Source organism: Sus scrofa, chromosome 16, assembly GCF_000003025.6.
Source record: "Sus scrofa isolate TJ Tabasco breed Duroc chromosome 16, Sscrofa11.1, whole genome shotgun sequence".
Lineage (NCBI taxonomy): Eukaryota > Metazoa > Chordata > Mammalia > Artiodactyla > Suidae > Sus > Sus scrofa.
Window position 1 is genome coordinate 45,541,226 of NC_010458.4, and position 12,539 is coordinate 45,553,764.

At 43.2% G+C, this 12,539-nt stretch overlaps 1 protein-coding gene across 20 annotated transcripts in view; it reads left to right on the forward strand.

Annotated features, from left to right (window-relative positions):
• The window catches only part of MAST4 (microtubule associated serine/threonine kinase family member 4), a 589,582-nt gene that overhangs the window by 568,707 nt on the left and 8,336 nt on the right, over positions 1 to 12,539 (forward strand). For all 20 annotated transcript variants that reach the window (XM_021076748.1, XM_021076749.1, XM_021076750.1 and 17 more), the window contains 3 exons: positions 1,291 to 1,520; positions 2,060 to 2,182; positions 11,479 to 11,615. In XM_021076748.1, the coding sequence (XP_020932407.1) occupies positions 1,291 to 1,520; positions 2,060 to 2,182; positions 11,479 to 11,615 (490 nt within the window). The remainder of the gene's footprint in view (positions 1 to 1,290; positions 1,521 to 2,059; positions 2,183 to 11,478; positions 11,616 to 12,539) is intronic.

Consider the following 12,539-nt stretch of genomic DNA (forward strand, 5'->3'; position numbering starts at 1 on the left):
CGTATCTTGGTGACGGCACGGCAGTTACTCAGTTTGGGGAGATGAGGGCAAATGTCCTGAGGCAAAGGCCTGGGGGCCTGGCTTTTAGCAGTTTGGTTCTTTGTGTCCACTCTGTCTTCTTCCTCCTTGGCCACATTTTGAAATTCCCTGCCCACCAGTGTGCGTCTGTGCACCTGGCCTTTTGCTGAGACAGAAGGTAACCAGAAAAGAAGCATCAGGGTACCATATAAAGTCAGAGAGCAGGGAGCTTGGATAGTGATGCATTTGGCTAAGTGTTCTCCTTGGGCGGACCTAAGAATTAGAGCAAATGATAGTCTGTGTACTTTCAGCTTGCTGTAGCCCCAGTGCCCCTCACCGCTCCCCAGGTATCTTCAGTACCACTGGCCTTTGTAGCCTGGCCCTGACTGAGCTCACATTCAAACCTCAGCATCTTGCTCTAGATTATTCTTCTCAAACACAGACACACATGCATGCAGTTTCACGTGACAAGATCTGTCTAGGTTCACATGGATAGACCAGGGATAAGAACTATGTATTAAAAGCATGTTTGCTTATAAAACAAGGGAAGCAGAGTAGGCTTGGTGTTGAAGAATGTGAACTGAATCTTTCTTAAAATTTCACTATCTCCCTGCATTATCCTCTCAGAAACCTTGCTGAGAGGTAATATGTGAAGAGAATCAGTTCTTATCATTGTGATAAGGAAGTGATCCTTTAATTGAGATGTTAGCCTTGCGGTGTTTTCTGGATCAAATGTATTTAATCAGTACTACCTCAATAATATTGCGAATGAGGCAAATTGAGGAGTTGCTCTCCAGGTGGATTTGAGAAGGACCATGTTGAGGTAGTTTAGGGCGAGATTTGGAGCCTTGGTGCCTTTTGCTGCAGTCCATGCAGCCTTCTTTGTGGGAGGGTATACTTCAAATTGTGCATCTATGATTTGTTTCTCTAATGAAAAGACAGTGTACCTTTTAAAAAATCTCAGCCAGATAGCAGCGAAGTGTTGTGTATATTTTTCATGAGTGTGGAGACCTAAGACATTTTAACTTGAGAATATTAGTTTTGACGTTAGTTTAGAAAGAGACACTTCTGTGGTTTTCTTGACAGGCCTCCTTTTTGAAACTCACACCAGTTACCAATGTAAACATTTTGATATTGTTTCTTCATTATTAGAAACGAATGGGTTTGTTTTGTGACGGTGCCCCACCCCGGGCCAGGCCACGTGCTGAGGGCTGGCTGCTGGGAGAGTGGGACGGGGATCAGCTTGGATGACTGACTGCTTCTCTGTTGCAGATATGTTTGCTGTTTCTCCCCTGGGAAGTCCAATGTCGCCCCATTCCCTGTCTTCAGACCCTTCTTCTTCACGGGATTCCTCTCCCAGCCGGGATTCTTCGGGCGCTTCCGCCAGCCCACACCAGCCCATTGTGATCCATAGTTTGGGGAAGAACTACGGCTTCACCATCCGAGCCATCCGGGTGTACGTCGGGGACAGTGACATCTACACAGTGCATCATATTGTTTGGGTAAGGCCAGCAGTCTCCTCTCTCTCTGGTTGGTTTGCATCCCCAGGCACACTGGAGAATGACTGTGTCAGCTGAGGCGAAGTTGACAGCACTTGTTTTTTTCTGTTAAGCTGGCATTTGGGACGGTGTCATGCTCTTGCTCTTGACGGGGTGGAAGTGAACTTAGCAAAAATTAATTTTGTTCGACCTCATATTTGATTATCCACTCAGCATACCAAGCTGGTAGAAATAGTTAAAGATGGTCCACTTCTATCCTTTTTTCCCTTCTTCTTTTCTTAGTCCCCCCCCCCCCAGCTTTTTTTTTTTTTTAAAGTGCTTTCTCAAATCACCCAAAATTGTTTAAGGAACAATTTTAATAGGAATTATCCTATTTTAAGAGGATGACATAAAAAGTATAGTTGACTTTTAAGCATCTTACCTATTTCCTCTTATGAGCGGAGGATCAGTAGCTGATGAAATCAGAACACTCTGCCACAAGAAGCGGTGTCAGGGTTGCTGTTTGTTTGCTTACGAATATGTCCTCTCCTCTTGGACTGTAGAATGTAGAAGAAGGAAGTCCAGCTTGCCAGGCAGGACTGAAGGCTGGGGATCTGATCACCCACATCAACGGAGAACCCGTGCACGGCCTCGTCCACACAGAAGTTATAGAGCTCCTGCTAAAGGTACTATCTTTTTTATGCCATCCGGGTGAAGAAGGCAGCCACAGAGAACTCACACCAGGATTCTTTACTCAGGTTCTAGATTTCTCCTGTATGGCACATCCACACACACTCATCCTCATTCCTGGGAGAGTATTCAGTAGTTTAAGGTTTAATTAAGGGCAAAAGTAGCATGAATTCCTTGGTTTTATGTCATGAAAAGCATGTCTGTCGTATATCTGCACAGTCACGTCCTAATTTAATTTCGTTGCTTAACCTAAATTACAGATAGGTAGTAAGAGTTCCCTTTGTTTTATGTCTCACACTTAGTAAAATCTGTTTGGAAATTATCTGAAAGGCGATTTTCTTCAGCGACATTCAGTAAGTTTTATTCTACACAGCAGAGGACAAAGTGGTAGTAAACTCTGAGGTCCGATCTGAAGGTCGAGTCTGAGAGCTGGATTTCCTTTGCAGTAGAACCGTGAAATGTCACATACACTGTCAGTGATGGAAGGAGGGTGGGGATGGAAGGAGGGTTCCAGCAGGCATTAGGCCTTTGCCCCCTGGTGCAAATGAATTTGAGGGCAGCTTGGCTTCTACGGGGGATGTAAGCTGAATTGAGCCAGAGGAGTAAGAAGATCATGAGAAGCAGGAGTGCGATAGAGAGAAGCAGTCTTCACTGATCCTCTCAGGTGCATTGAGTTGTTTGCTTTACTGCCTGCTGACTACAGAATGGAAACTACAGCTCCACATAGGGATCTGGTTAAAGCAAAGATGAATTTGAGTTTGATTTTAAGTTTATTTCAAGGAAAAATCGACTGTGGTCAATATTGCAGCCTTTAGTTATTGCAGGGTTATTTGACAAGTCAATGGATTTATGCATGGCTCTTGCTGGGTGCACACTGGGTGGGGCTGGCAGGGGCTATCAGCCAGGGGTGTGCGCCATACCGTCAGATAACCTGCAGCTTGTTGAGAGACAAGACATAGACACATAGGTGGCATTTAAATGCAGTTTCTAGAGCACTTGCTCTGAGGCAGGTACCCTAGTAGATGTCGGTAACACAGTATGGTCCCTGTCCTCAAGGAGCATTGGTGATGTCGGAAGTATGTGCAGGTAGATAAAGTTCAGCTGGATTAGCCAGGCCTGGAGTAGGGGCACGGATGCCATGCTTTTGGAGAGAATGTTCTGCGAATGGGGAGAGGCATCACGGAAAAGTGACACTCAACTGGAACTCGAAGGAAGGTTAGGAATGTGGAAGGTACTGCAGGTAGGTGGGTGTACAAAGCCTTTCAAAAGTAAGTGCAGTTAAATGACTTTTCTCCTTCCTTCTCTCTTCCCCCAGCCAACACAGGTGTATTCTTCAAAAGGTCAGGTTCTGGCCTCGGTTCCAGGAGTAGTAATGGCATGCATATTCAGAGGTCCACTGGGAAGTGGCAGACTGTAGGAAAGTTAGTGCCGTGGATCAGTTCACATCATTAAGGAAATTTTGGTCTTGGCCTCAGGCGCCATGGGAGTTAGGGCCTGGCTTTGCTATCATCCATCCCTACAGTGTTTTGCCCAACTCTGGGTGTACTATTGATCACTGGAGGGATAGGACTGAATATTGAGAGAACATTGCAGAGCGGTAGGCATTGTTGGAAATAAGCTCTGGTGGTACTGTATGCAGGGTAAATCTGACAGCAGCCCTGAAGAAGAGACATGTAACTACCATTAAAACTTCCCATCATCCCAGCATCTCCCCAGGACCTGTTATGTGAGTGGGTACCCACTAAATCCATGGGATTGAGGTGTACTGTGATGCACTCTTTTGCTTGCTATCCAAAAGTTACCCTGGGAGGAGGCAAGCACCACACATGTTATATTTTGACCTATGTTTTGGCGTTCAAGCTGTTCAGTTTGGGAGTAAAACCTTGAGATGGCTGGAGTCTCCTCCACCCCCAACTTTGCAAAATACCTACTGAGTAGAAGCAAATGCCAGTTCTCGCACCTTTATGGGTAATGCTTGAGTTTGTTCATTCATTCACCATCAATCTCTGATAATGTTCTTTATCCAGCTGGCGTGAGCAACTCTATCATAGTGCCCAAGAAATGGGAGGCAGAGCAGGATTGTAGGCTTTGAGATTCCTTGGCTGTGCAAGTTACCTGAAATGACCTCAGACTCCCCAAGGCAAAATTCAAGAAGAGATCCAAGATTCACGAGTCTGACCAGCCCCTTCTCTCTCAGTGGTCCCGGACACCCCATTGCTGCCTCCCATTGACCTTTTGTGAGTAAGGACCCCCCAGGAGTTGTTTGGAGTTTTCCCCCCCGTCTGCTATATCCAGTGTAGTAACATTAACAGTGGGTTAGGGACCACAAAGGTACGCAGGCAGGTGCTTCTGTCTCTAAAATTTTCCTGAGCATTTCTGAGAGCTCACCTTTTGTTTAGATAATAAATCTATGTTTTATATGCGAGCTTCTGTTGGTTGTTATTCATCTTACTAGAGTGTTTCAAGTCTTGGCATCAGCAGTTAAGAGAAGGTCAGATGTATTTTAAATGGTAATATATTTGGCCTCCTAGTTCTTTACAGCAGTATTATGCTATATGCATCTTGATTCCTGGCACAGTATATGTTTATATTATTTCTCACATCTGCTTATAAGATCAGAAGAAGCACTAAACATATACATATTAGAAGATATGCATTTGTTTATTTTGCTGAGATGTATTTGATCATCTTCATAATTTATTTTATAAAGTATTTTAGTATGATTCTGGATTTTAAAATGTCTCTTCCTGGAATTCCTGTTGTAGCACGGTGGGTTAAGAACCTGACTTGCAGCCACTCAGGTTTGAATCCCCAGCCTGGCTCAGTGGGTTAAAGAATCTGGTTGTGGCCACAGCTATGGCATAGGTTGCAGCTGCAACTCAGATTCAATCCCTGGCCCAGGAACTTCCATATGCCATGGATGCAGTCATTAAAAATAGCTATATGGAGATGTAGATAGAGATAGATACATAGATATATGTCTCTTGCTGCATCTGTGAAATTTGAATGAACATTCCCCTAAAGGCCTCTGGCAAGGTCTCTGGGTAGAATCAGTTGCTCCATTTATAACATTTTGTCCTCGGAGTGCCTTCATTCCTGGATCTGGTCGATGTGTGTCTCTCAAGTGGCACGAGCAATGAGCATGCTGTAACTGAGAGCATTAGGCACCCTTCCAAGCCAGGGTGTGCTCTGTCTCAGATCCAAGCAGAGGATCCTGATTCTGGTTCCTAAAGGAAGCGCTTGAGTGGAGCCACCATGTAACCAAACAAGGTGGACACGGGGGATCTACTTATCTTCCCAGAGAACTTGTAACCATGCAGCTTTCTTCTAAATTTAAACAGCAATTCTTGGACACAGTATAAAGTGACCAGTACCAGCCCTGGGCTCTGATGTACCATCACTGGCAGACCATCAGGGTGGTGGCCATATTTTGATATCCTCAGATGCTGTTTGCACGATGTTTTACTTGCAAACTGCTTCACAGAACCTCATGGCACCCTTAGAAAAGGGTGGAGAGCCATTACATAGGGTTGTATGTATATTTAGAAATCCATGTACAATGCTTATTTATCTTTTGGCTTGTGAACATGCTAAGCATATTCTGTGTTCCATGGCTTCACCTGGCCCCATGTATGCACCCAGCTTCACCGTGAACCTGCTATGGAAGCACCGATGTACATGCAACAGGAAACAGAAAGTCACAGTCATCCAGTTCACTTCCCCATTGACTCGGAATCCCTGTGCTCCATCAGCTTTGTCTCAGACCTCTCCTGCCACACAGTTAATCACCTCCGTCCAGCTCTCGAGTGGCACTGAAGTCTCTCTCCACCGCTATAGTGGAGGATGGGGGCCACACTGATGGAGTCATATCCCTGCTCACATGATTACCTGCCCAGCTTAACCTCTCTGATCCAGGAAAGTGTCTATCCTACCAGGTTGCTTTCTTAAGAGAGCATTTGTTTAAATCCCCAATCATAAGAGAAGCCCTAAAACATCAGCAGCCCCTGCTTCAAAAATTTCATTTCCGTGAACTCTGAGGAAGCTCTGGATACTAAAATGGGGCCCATCAAATAGTATCATTATCACCACTCACACATATTTGCAGTGTTGTGCAAGCTACCGAAGTGTCACACAGCAAATGACACATAAGAACAATTGGTAATCGGGAGCACTTTGTATGGATCAACTCAGGTGATAATCCTCACACCCTGCGCGTAGGTGCTCTACGCATAAACGCCCCCATTTTACAGAAGAAGAATTAAAGCAGGGACACGTTAGCAAAGCAGCCCACGATTATCTGCTAGGAAGAAGCAAAAGAGGATTTACATCTAGAGCACACCAGGGGTGTTCTCTGCATCAAGTTCTCTGATGGCCCATAACTTAGAGTCCTATGTCCACGGGGATAGCCGTGGCAGTACTAGACTACAATCAGAGGGTTAAATGAAAGGAACAGACTGTAAATGTGGCCCAAATTCTGAAGGAGAGAGCGCTTTCCACAAGGGTAGGCGGGGATGAAAGGTGGGGGTTTTCTGTGCAGAGCTTTGAAGGATGGGTGGACGTGTCGTGTATGGGAAGGTGGCTGAAAACAAGTCGACAGGAAGTCCAAGGTCCTAGTGGTGCATGAGTGAACCAGTGTGACTGCAGCTTGAGGTCAGAGCATCTGGGATGAAGTGTGCAAGATGGCTAGGGCTGTATCAGGGAGGTGTGCAGGAAGAATGCCATTCCTCTTGTGCATTTTGTGAAGAAATGTAAAAACAGTCTAGCTCAGTGAGATACCCAAGGGCAACTAAGAAACTAATGTGGAATCCAAAGAGAAGAGACTAGATAGCCTGAGTTCTGCCTTTGTATTCAGTTCAGCCAGCTTAAAATAATTTCCCTCCCACTGGGCTCTAATCACACAAGTAGTTTAAAGTAAAACTTAACTAATTGAACACTTAACAGTCTGATGGCCCCATTTTGTCGTTATTTTTAAAAACAGAGCCATAACATTTCTCTGATAAGAGATTATTCCTTCTTTGAAAGAATTTGTTGAGGGTAAACAAATAGTAAATTGCAGTAAAACATTGCACCTTGTTCTGGCAGCACTTGCTATAGCCGATGGATCCACCAGGTGGCAGCCTTCATAATTCTCACCTGTAAAAAAAAGTAGTTTTTTTTTTTTAGTTACTTACCATTTTGTAATCATTAATGTTGCCAACCAAATATTTGCACTCTGCATATTTTGTGTATGTATTTCTCCTTATGGAAGTTATCTCTTGATGTATTTTCATGAGTCAAGTGAACTGTCCTCTGAAACAGCCATATGTAGAAACTTTTTAAAAAAGAGAGAACTAGGTTTGGTCTTTATAGTGGAAGGGGACATTTGTACAGAGTTTATGATATGCTCTGATTGGCCATAACTTTTCTGATGAGAACCATTCAGCGTGTGTGTATGTGTGTGTGTGTGTGTGTGTGTGTGTGTGTGTGTGTGTAATTTATTTCATGTAATGTTCATGATATTTTTATATTTTTAAAATGTCTTCTATCTGTATTTTTCCTTATGGAACTTATATCTTGGTGTATTTTCATAAGTTAAGTGAATTGTCCTCTGAAACAGCCATATAAAGAAACTTTTTAAAAAAGAATTAGGTTTGGTTTTATAGTGGAAGGGACATTAATACGGAGTTCAGTGATATGCACTGATTGGTCATAACTTTTCTGATGGGAAAGGTTCAGAATGAGAACATATATAAATGTATGTATAATTTATTTCATGTAGTGTTTATGATATTTTTATATTAAAAAAAATTTTTTTTTTCTTTGCCATTTCTTGGGCCACTCCCGCGGCATATGGAGGTTCCCAGGCTAGGGGTCTAATCGGAGCTGTAGCTGCCGGCCTACACCAGAGCCACAGCAACGCAGGATCCGAGTCGCATCCGAGACCTACACCACAGCTCACGGCAACGCCAGATCAATAACCCACTGAGCAAGGGCAGGGATCGAACCCGCGACCTCATGGTTCCTAGTCAGATTCGTTAACCACTGCGCCATGACGGGAACTTATTCTTAACACTCTGATACCTGATATCAGACTGATACAAGTTCTGATACAAGTTCTGATCTCTCCTTATATGGATCCAGTACCTGGTCCCCTCACCACCACTCATGAAACACAAGCTGTGCAGTCTGCTGGGAGCAAGAGAGGTGGAGGGGACTGGGACATGTCCTGCTGGAGGAGTGGGCATTGGGGGTGAGGGGCAGGGGAGCCAGGTTGGAGCTCTTCCTCTGGGCTCTGTGACCGTGAGAAAAAAAATCTCAATCTTTCTGAATCTGTTTTCCTTATCTATAATGGAAGGATAATAATTCCTTCCTATCTCGTGGATTAAAAAAAAAATAATAATAAAGTCAAGACTTTGTTGTAAAAATCAAGAGAATATATGTGAAAAAGGCTTTGATATTCACACTGTGCCTTTAAAGTGTTCAGTGGCAGTTCCAAACCGTAGTTGCTCAGGGGTTAACAAGCCAGACTAGTATCCATGAGGATGCGGTTCAATCCCTGGCCTCACTCAGTGAGTTAAGGATCCAGCATTGCCATGAGCTGCCTTGTAGGTTGCAGATGGGGTTCGGATCCCTCATCGCTGTGGCTGTGGTGTAGGCCAGCAGCTGTGGCTCCGAATCAACCCCTAGCCTGGGAACCTCCATATGCTGTGGGTGTGGCCTAAAATAAAATAGAATAGAATAAAATAAAATAAAATACTCAGTGGCACTGTTAGCCTCTTCTAAAGATATAGAAGTTAGTGGTGGACTGTGTTAGGGGTAGAAGTGGCTTCAGGCTCAGGTGGCTCATGGGCTCCGTGGTCACTGTGGCTCTGTGTCCACTCTGTACATGATGTAGAAAAGGGCAGAAGGAACTTCAGTGAAAGATGAACTCTGATCGTGTTTGTTGCCCTTTTCCTTCCCCTAAGGCATAGAGGAAAAACCTCAAACTTTAGCCTGGTTCATTAGGTTTGAGAAAACCCCATTCCAAACATCCTTCAGTGGTAGGCCTTTCATACTTATAAGCTGAATTTTGTTTGAAGAATACATAGAATATCCATCTCCATTGTCAGATAAAGGTTCATTTTGTAAGGTTTTGGTATTTGCATCCAAAACATACAATTTATTCTTTCAGAGTGAAATTTTTTTTCTCGTGTTCAAGTTCAGATCCCATTTCCCGAATTTTTTTTTTACAATTATGATATTATGAGATTATATGTTCTTAAATGAAGAAAGAACTCTAAAATCAATAATATTAAGATTTTCTGATACTGAATTGGATGTAAGACAAGAACAAATCATTTGCTAAAGAAATAAAAATGATCAAAAATAAGTGAGACCATACTCAGCTTTGTTAATGGTCAAAGAACATAGATTAAAACTTAATATAAGGGTTTTTTTCCTATAAAATCGGTAATTTGTTTAATGTTAATACTGAATTCTGACCAGCCTGTGGTAAGATTGGTACTCATGAGCTGCTGGCAAGGGTATAAATTGACATAAACTTTTAGGAAATTAGTGTAACAGTTTGTACCAAGAGCCTAAGAATTCACAGTGACCCTTTGATATAGTAAAATTAGGTAATCTAAGGAAAATGTCAGATGTTAGGATCGTGATTTAGAGATAAAAATATTTATTTCAACTTTTTTTTTTTTTTTTTTGCTTTTTAGGGTACCGCCTGAGGCATATGGAGGTTCCCAGGCTAGGAGTCAGATCAGACCTACGCCACAGCCACAGCAATGTGGGATCCATGCCATATATTTGACCTACATCACAGCTCACGGCAACGCCAGATCCTTAATCCACTGAGCAAGGCCAGGGATTAAACCTGCAACCTCGTGGTTCCTAGTCAAATTCATTTCCCTACGCCATGACAGGAACTCCTATTTCAACTCTTAAAAGAATTGAAAAATAGAAAACAATAGCAGTAGGGGAATAGTTAAATTTTGATTCATCTTTCTCATAGAATATTATTAAATGCTGGTAAAAATTATATTATTAAAGAATATTCAGTGATGAAGAAAAGGTTTTTCAAAGTTATGAAATGTGAAGTAAAAAAACCCCATAAAACTAAATATCAGATTAATTTAATTCAGTTTAAAATCATTTATAAAGTATGCCTGTATATAGACATAATTTACACATGCCTGAAAAATGGGTGGTAGGCTTCTCAGTGATTTTTTTAAAAATATTACATACTTGCTATTTTCTTGTTATGGCATGCATGACTTCCCAAATTGGGTGAGGGGGCGAGTGTTGGATAGTAAAATGATCTCTGTTTTTCTGGTCCCCTGCCTCTCCCACCTCCCCCATACTTAACTCTCCATCTCTTTGTACTGAGAGTTCAGTTGCTGGGCATCTTCCAGGCACAAGCTTTTTAAAAGACCCTTCTCCTTATACTGCTTGTCTTTTCAGGGTAATCAGGGCCATCTCTGACTTGACAAGGACCTAAATCTCCCCTCGTTATTACTTAATTAAAGAAGAGTTCATTAAATGGGGGTGAGGGGATTGGTCCTTCCCGCCTGCTCGGGGCACCCCTCAGCCTGGCCTCTGACTCTGCTCTCAAATCCATCCCCGGGACCCATCCAGTAAGTCCCTGTCCCAGGACCAAGTGGAAGGGCACAGACACCCACCAGGAATGACCTCACCATGACTGGCCTGGCGAAAGAGAGGCTGTTTCATACCTGCTGGCATAAACTTTCCAGCTCTACAGGCTGTGACAGGGTTTTTGATGGTAGAAAAGGAACATTTAGAATAATTAAAAATCAAAGTCTCATTCAGTTTTGCTGCTCAGTGATTTCTCGGTCAAAGGAAAAACACCAAAAAGAAAGCAAAGAAAAAGAAAAGAACCAAGAGGAGATAGTTCCTGGGCAGGTTTATAATTAATACATATGGATGAAGATAACTGATATTTAGAGTCCTTTCCATGTGTCAGCCTCGGTGCTAAAGGCTTACAGACTCTATCCCCCCATCTTCAGAGAAGCTCTAGGAGACAGGTGTGATTCTACTGTTAAATGGTCCCAGAGGACAAGCCAAGTGCTCAGGTCACAGGCTCGAATCTGCACGCAGCTCTGTGGAGTCCAGAGCCCACCCTCTTAAGGAAACCTCACATTTTCCTTCCCCCCAGTTTGTCAGGACTTCACTGAAGGGTCATTGACACAGGGAAGGCCTTCTGTGTGTCCGTTCCGATGGATCTTTGTCTTCAGATCTCCTATCACTCTTCTGGTATAATTTCTTCATGGCGTTTTCCTTTAATACCATCCCCCTTTTTTTATAGAGTGGAAATAAGGTGTCAATCACGACCACCCCATTTGAAAACACATCCATCAAAACGGGTCCAGCCAGGAGGAACAGCTACAAGAGCCGGATGGTGAGGCGGAGCAAGAAATCTAAGAAGAAGGAAAGTCTAGAAAGGTGAGTTGGAGCCATCCTCTTTGTGGGTTTGCCCTGTGCTCACAGTGAAGGAAAGTCACTCCTTACTTAACGGAAATTAAAATTGCTGATGAGAAAGAGCCACTTCTCTGTGAGAAACGTTGCCCTGTGGTTCACATATTGTGCGATAGAGTTTATATTCATTCATAACAGCATTATTTGTCATGGTGGAAGGACTCACGTAGTTACACTGTAGAAGAACTCAGACTGCTTTTTCTCATGTGTGAGAACCATGAAAAGCCCTTTGCTGTTTCTGAAGTCTCTAGACTTCAGTTGAGTTGTATTTGAAGCAGTGAAACTTCAGGCAGTTTTTAGCATTCAGTCCCCATTCAACAATATCCTTTATATAATCTTAAAACAAACAGTTGCTATTTATTAATGCTAGATAGTCTAAGACACTTAGATCTTTAAGGCAGCCAAATAAGCCTAGAAAATAAAAGGTCTTTATTTTCCTGACCAAAAGTCTATCTCAATTCCACCTTTGCATTGCCGGAGGCCCCGTGTCATTCCGGGCTCTGTGCAGACCCTCCCAAGATGTGTGTGTGTTTCTGGTGGGGGATGTTTCTTGCTGGGCAACTGTCTGGATGTGCTCCTGCATGATGCACAGCATTCCTACTTTACCCACTTGGATTTGGTATATTGGATCAAGTTATGAGGATTTTTTTCCCATGGGGACGTGGGTTTGATCCCTGGCTTTGCTCAGTGGGTTAAGGATCCGTGAGCTGTGGTGTAGGTCAAAGACACGGCTCGGATCTGGCATTGCTGTGGCTGTGGCTGTGGCTGGCGGCTACAGCTCCAATTAGACCCCTGGCCTGGGAACCTCCATATGCCACAGGTGTGGCCCTAAAAATACAGAAAGACAAAAAAAAAAAAAAAAAAAAAAAAAAAAAAAAAAGAAAAGAAAAG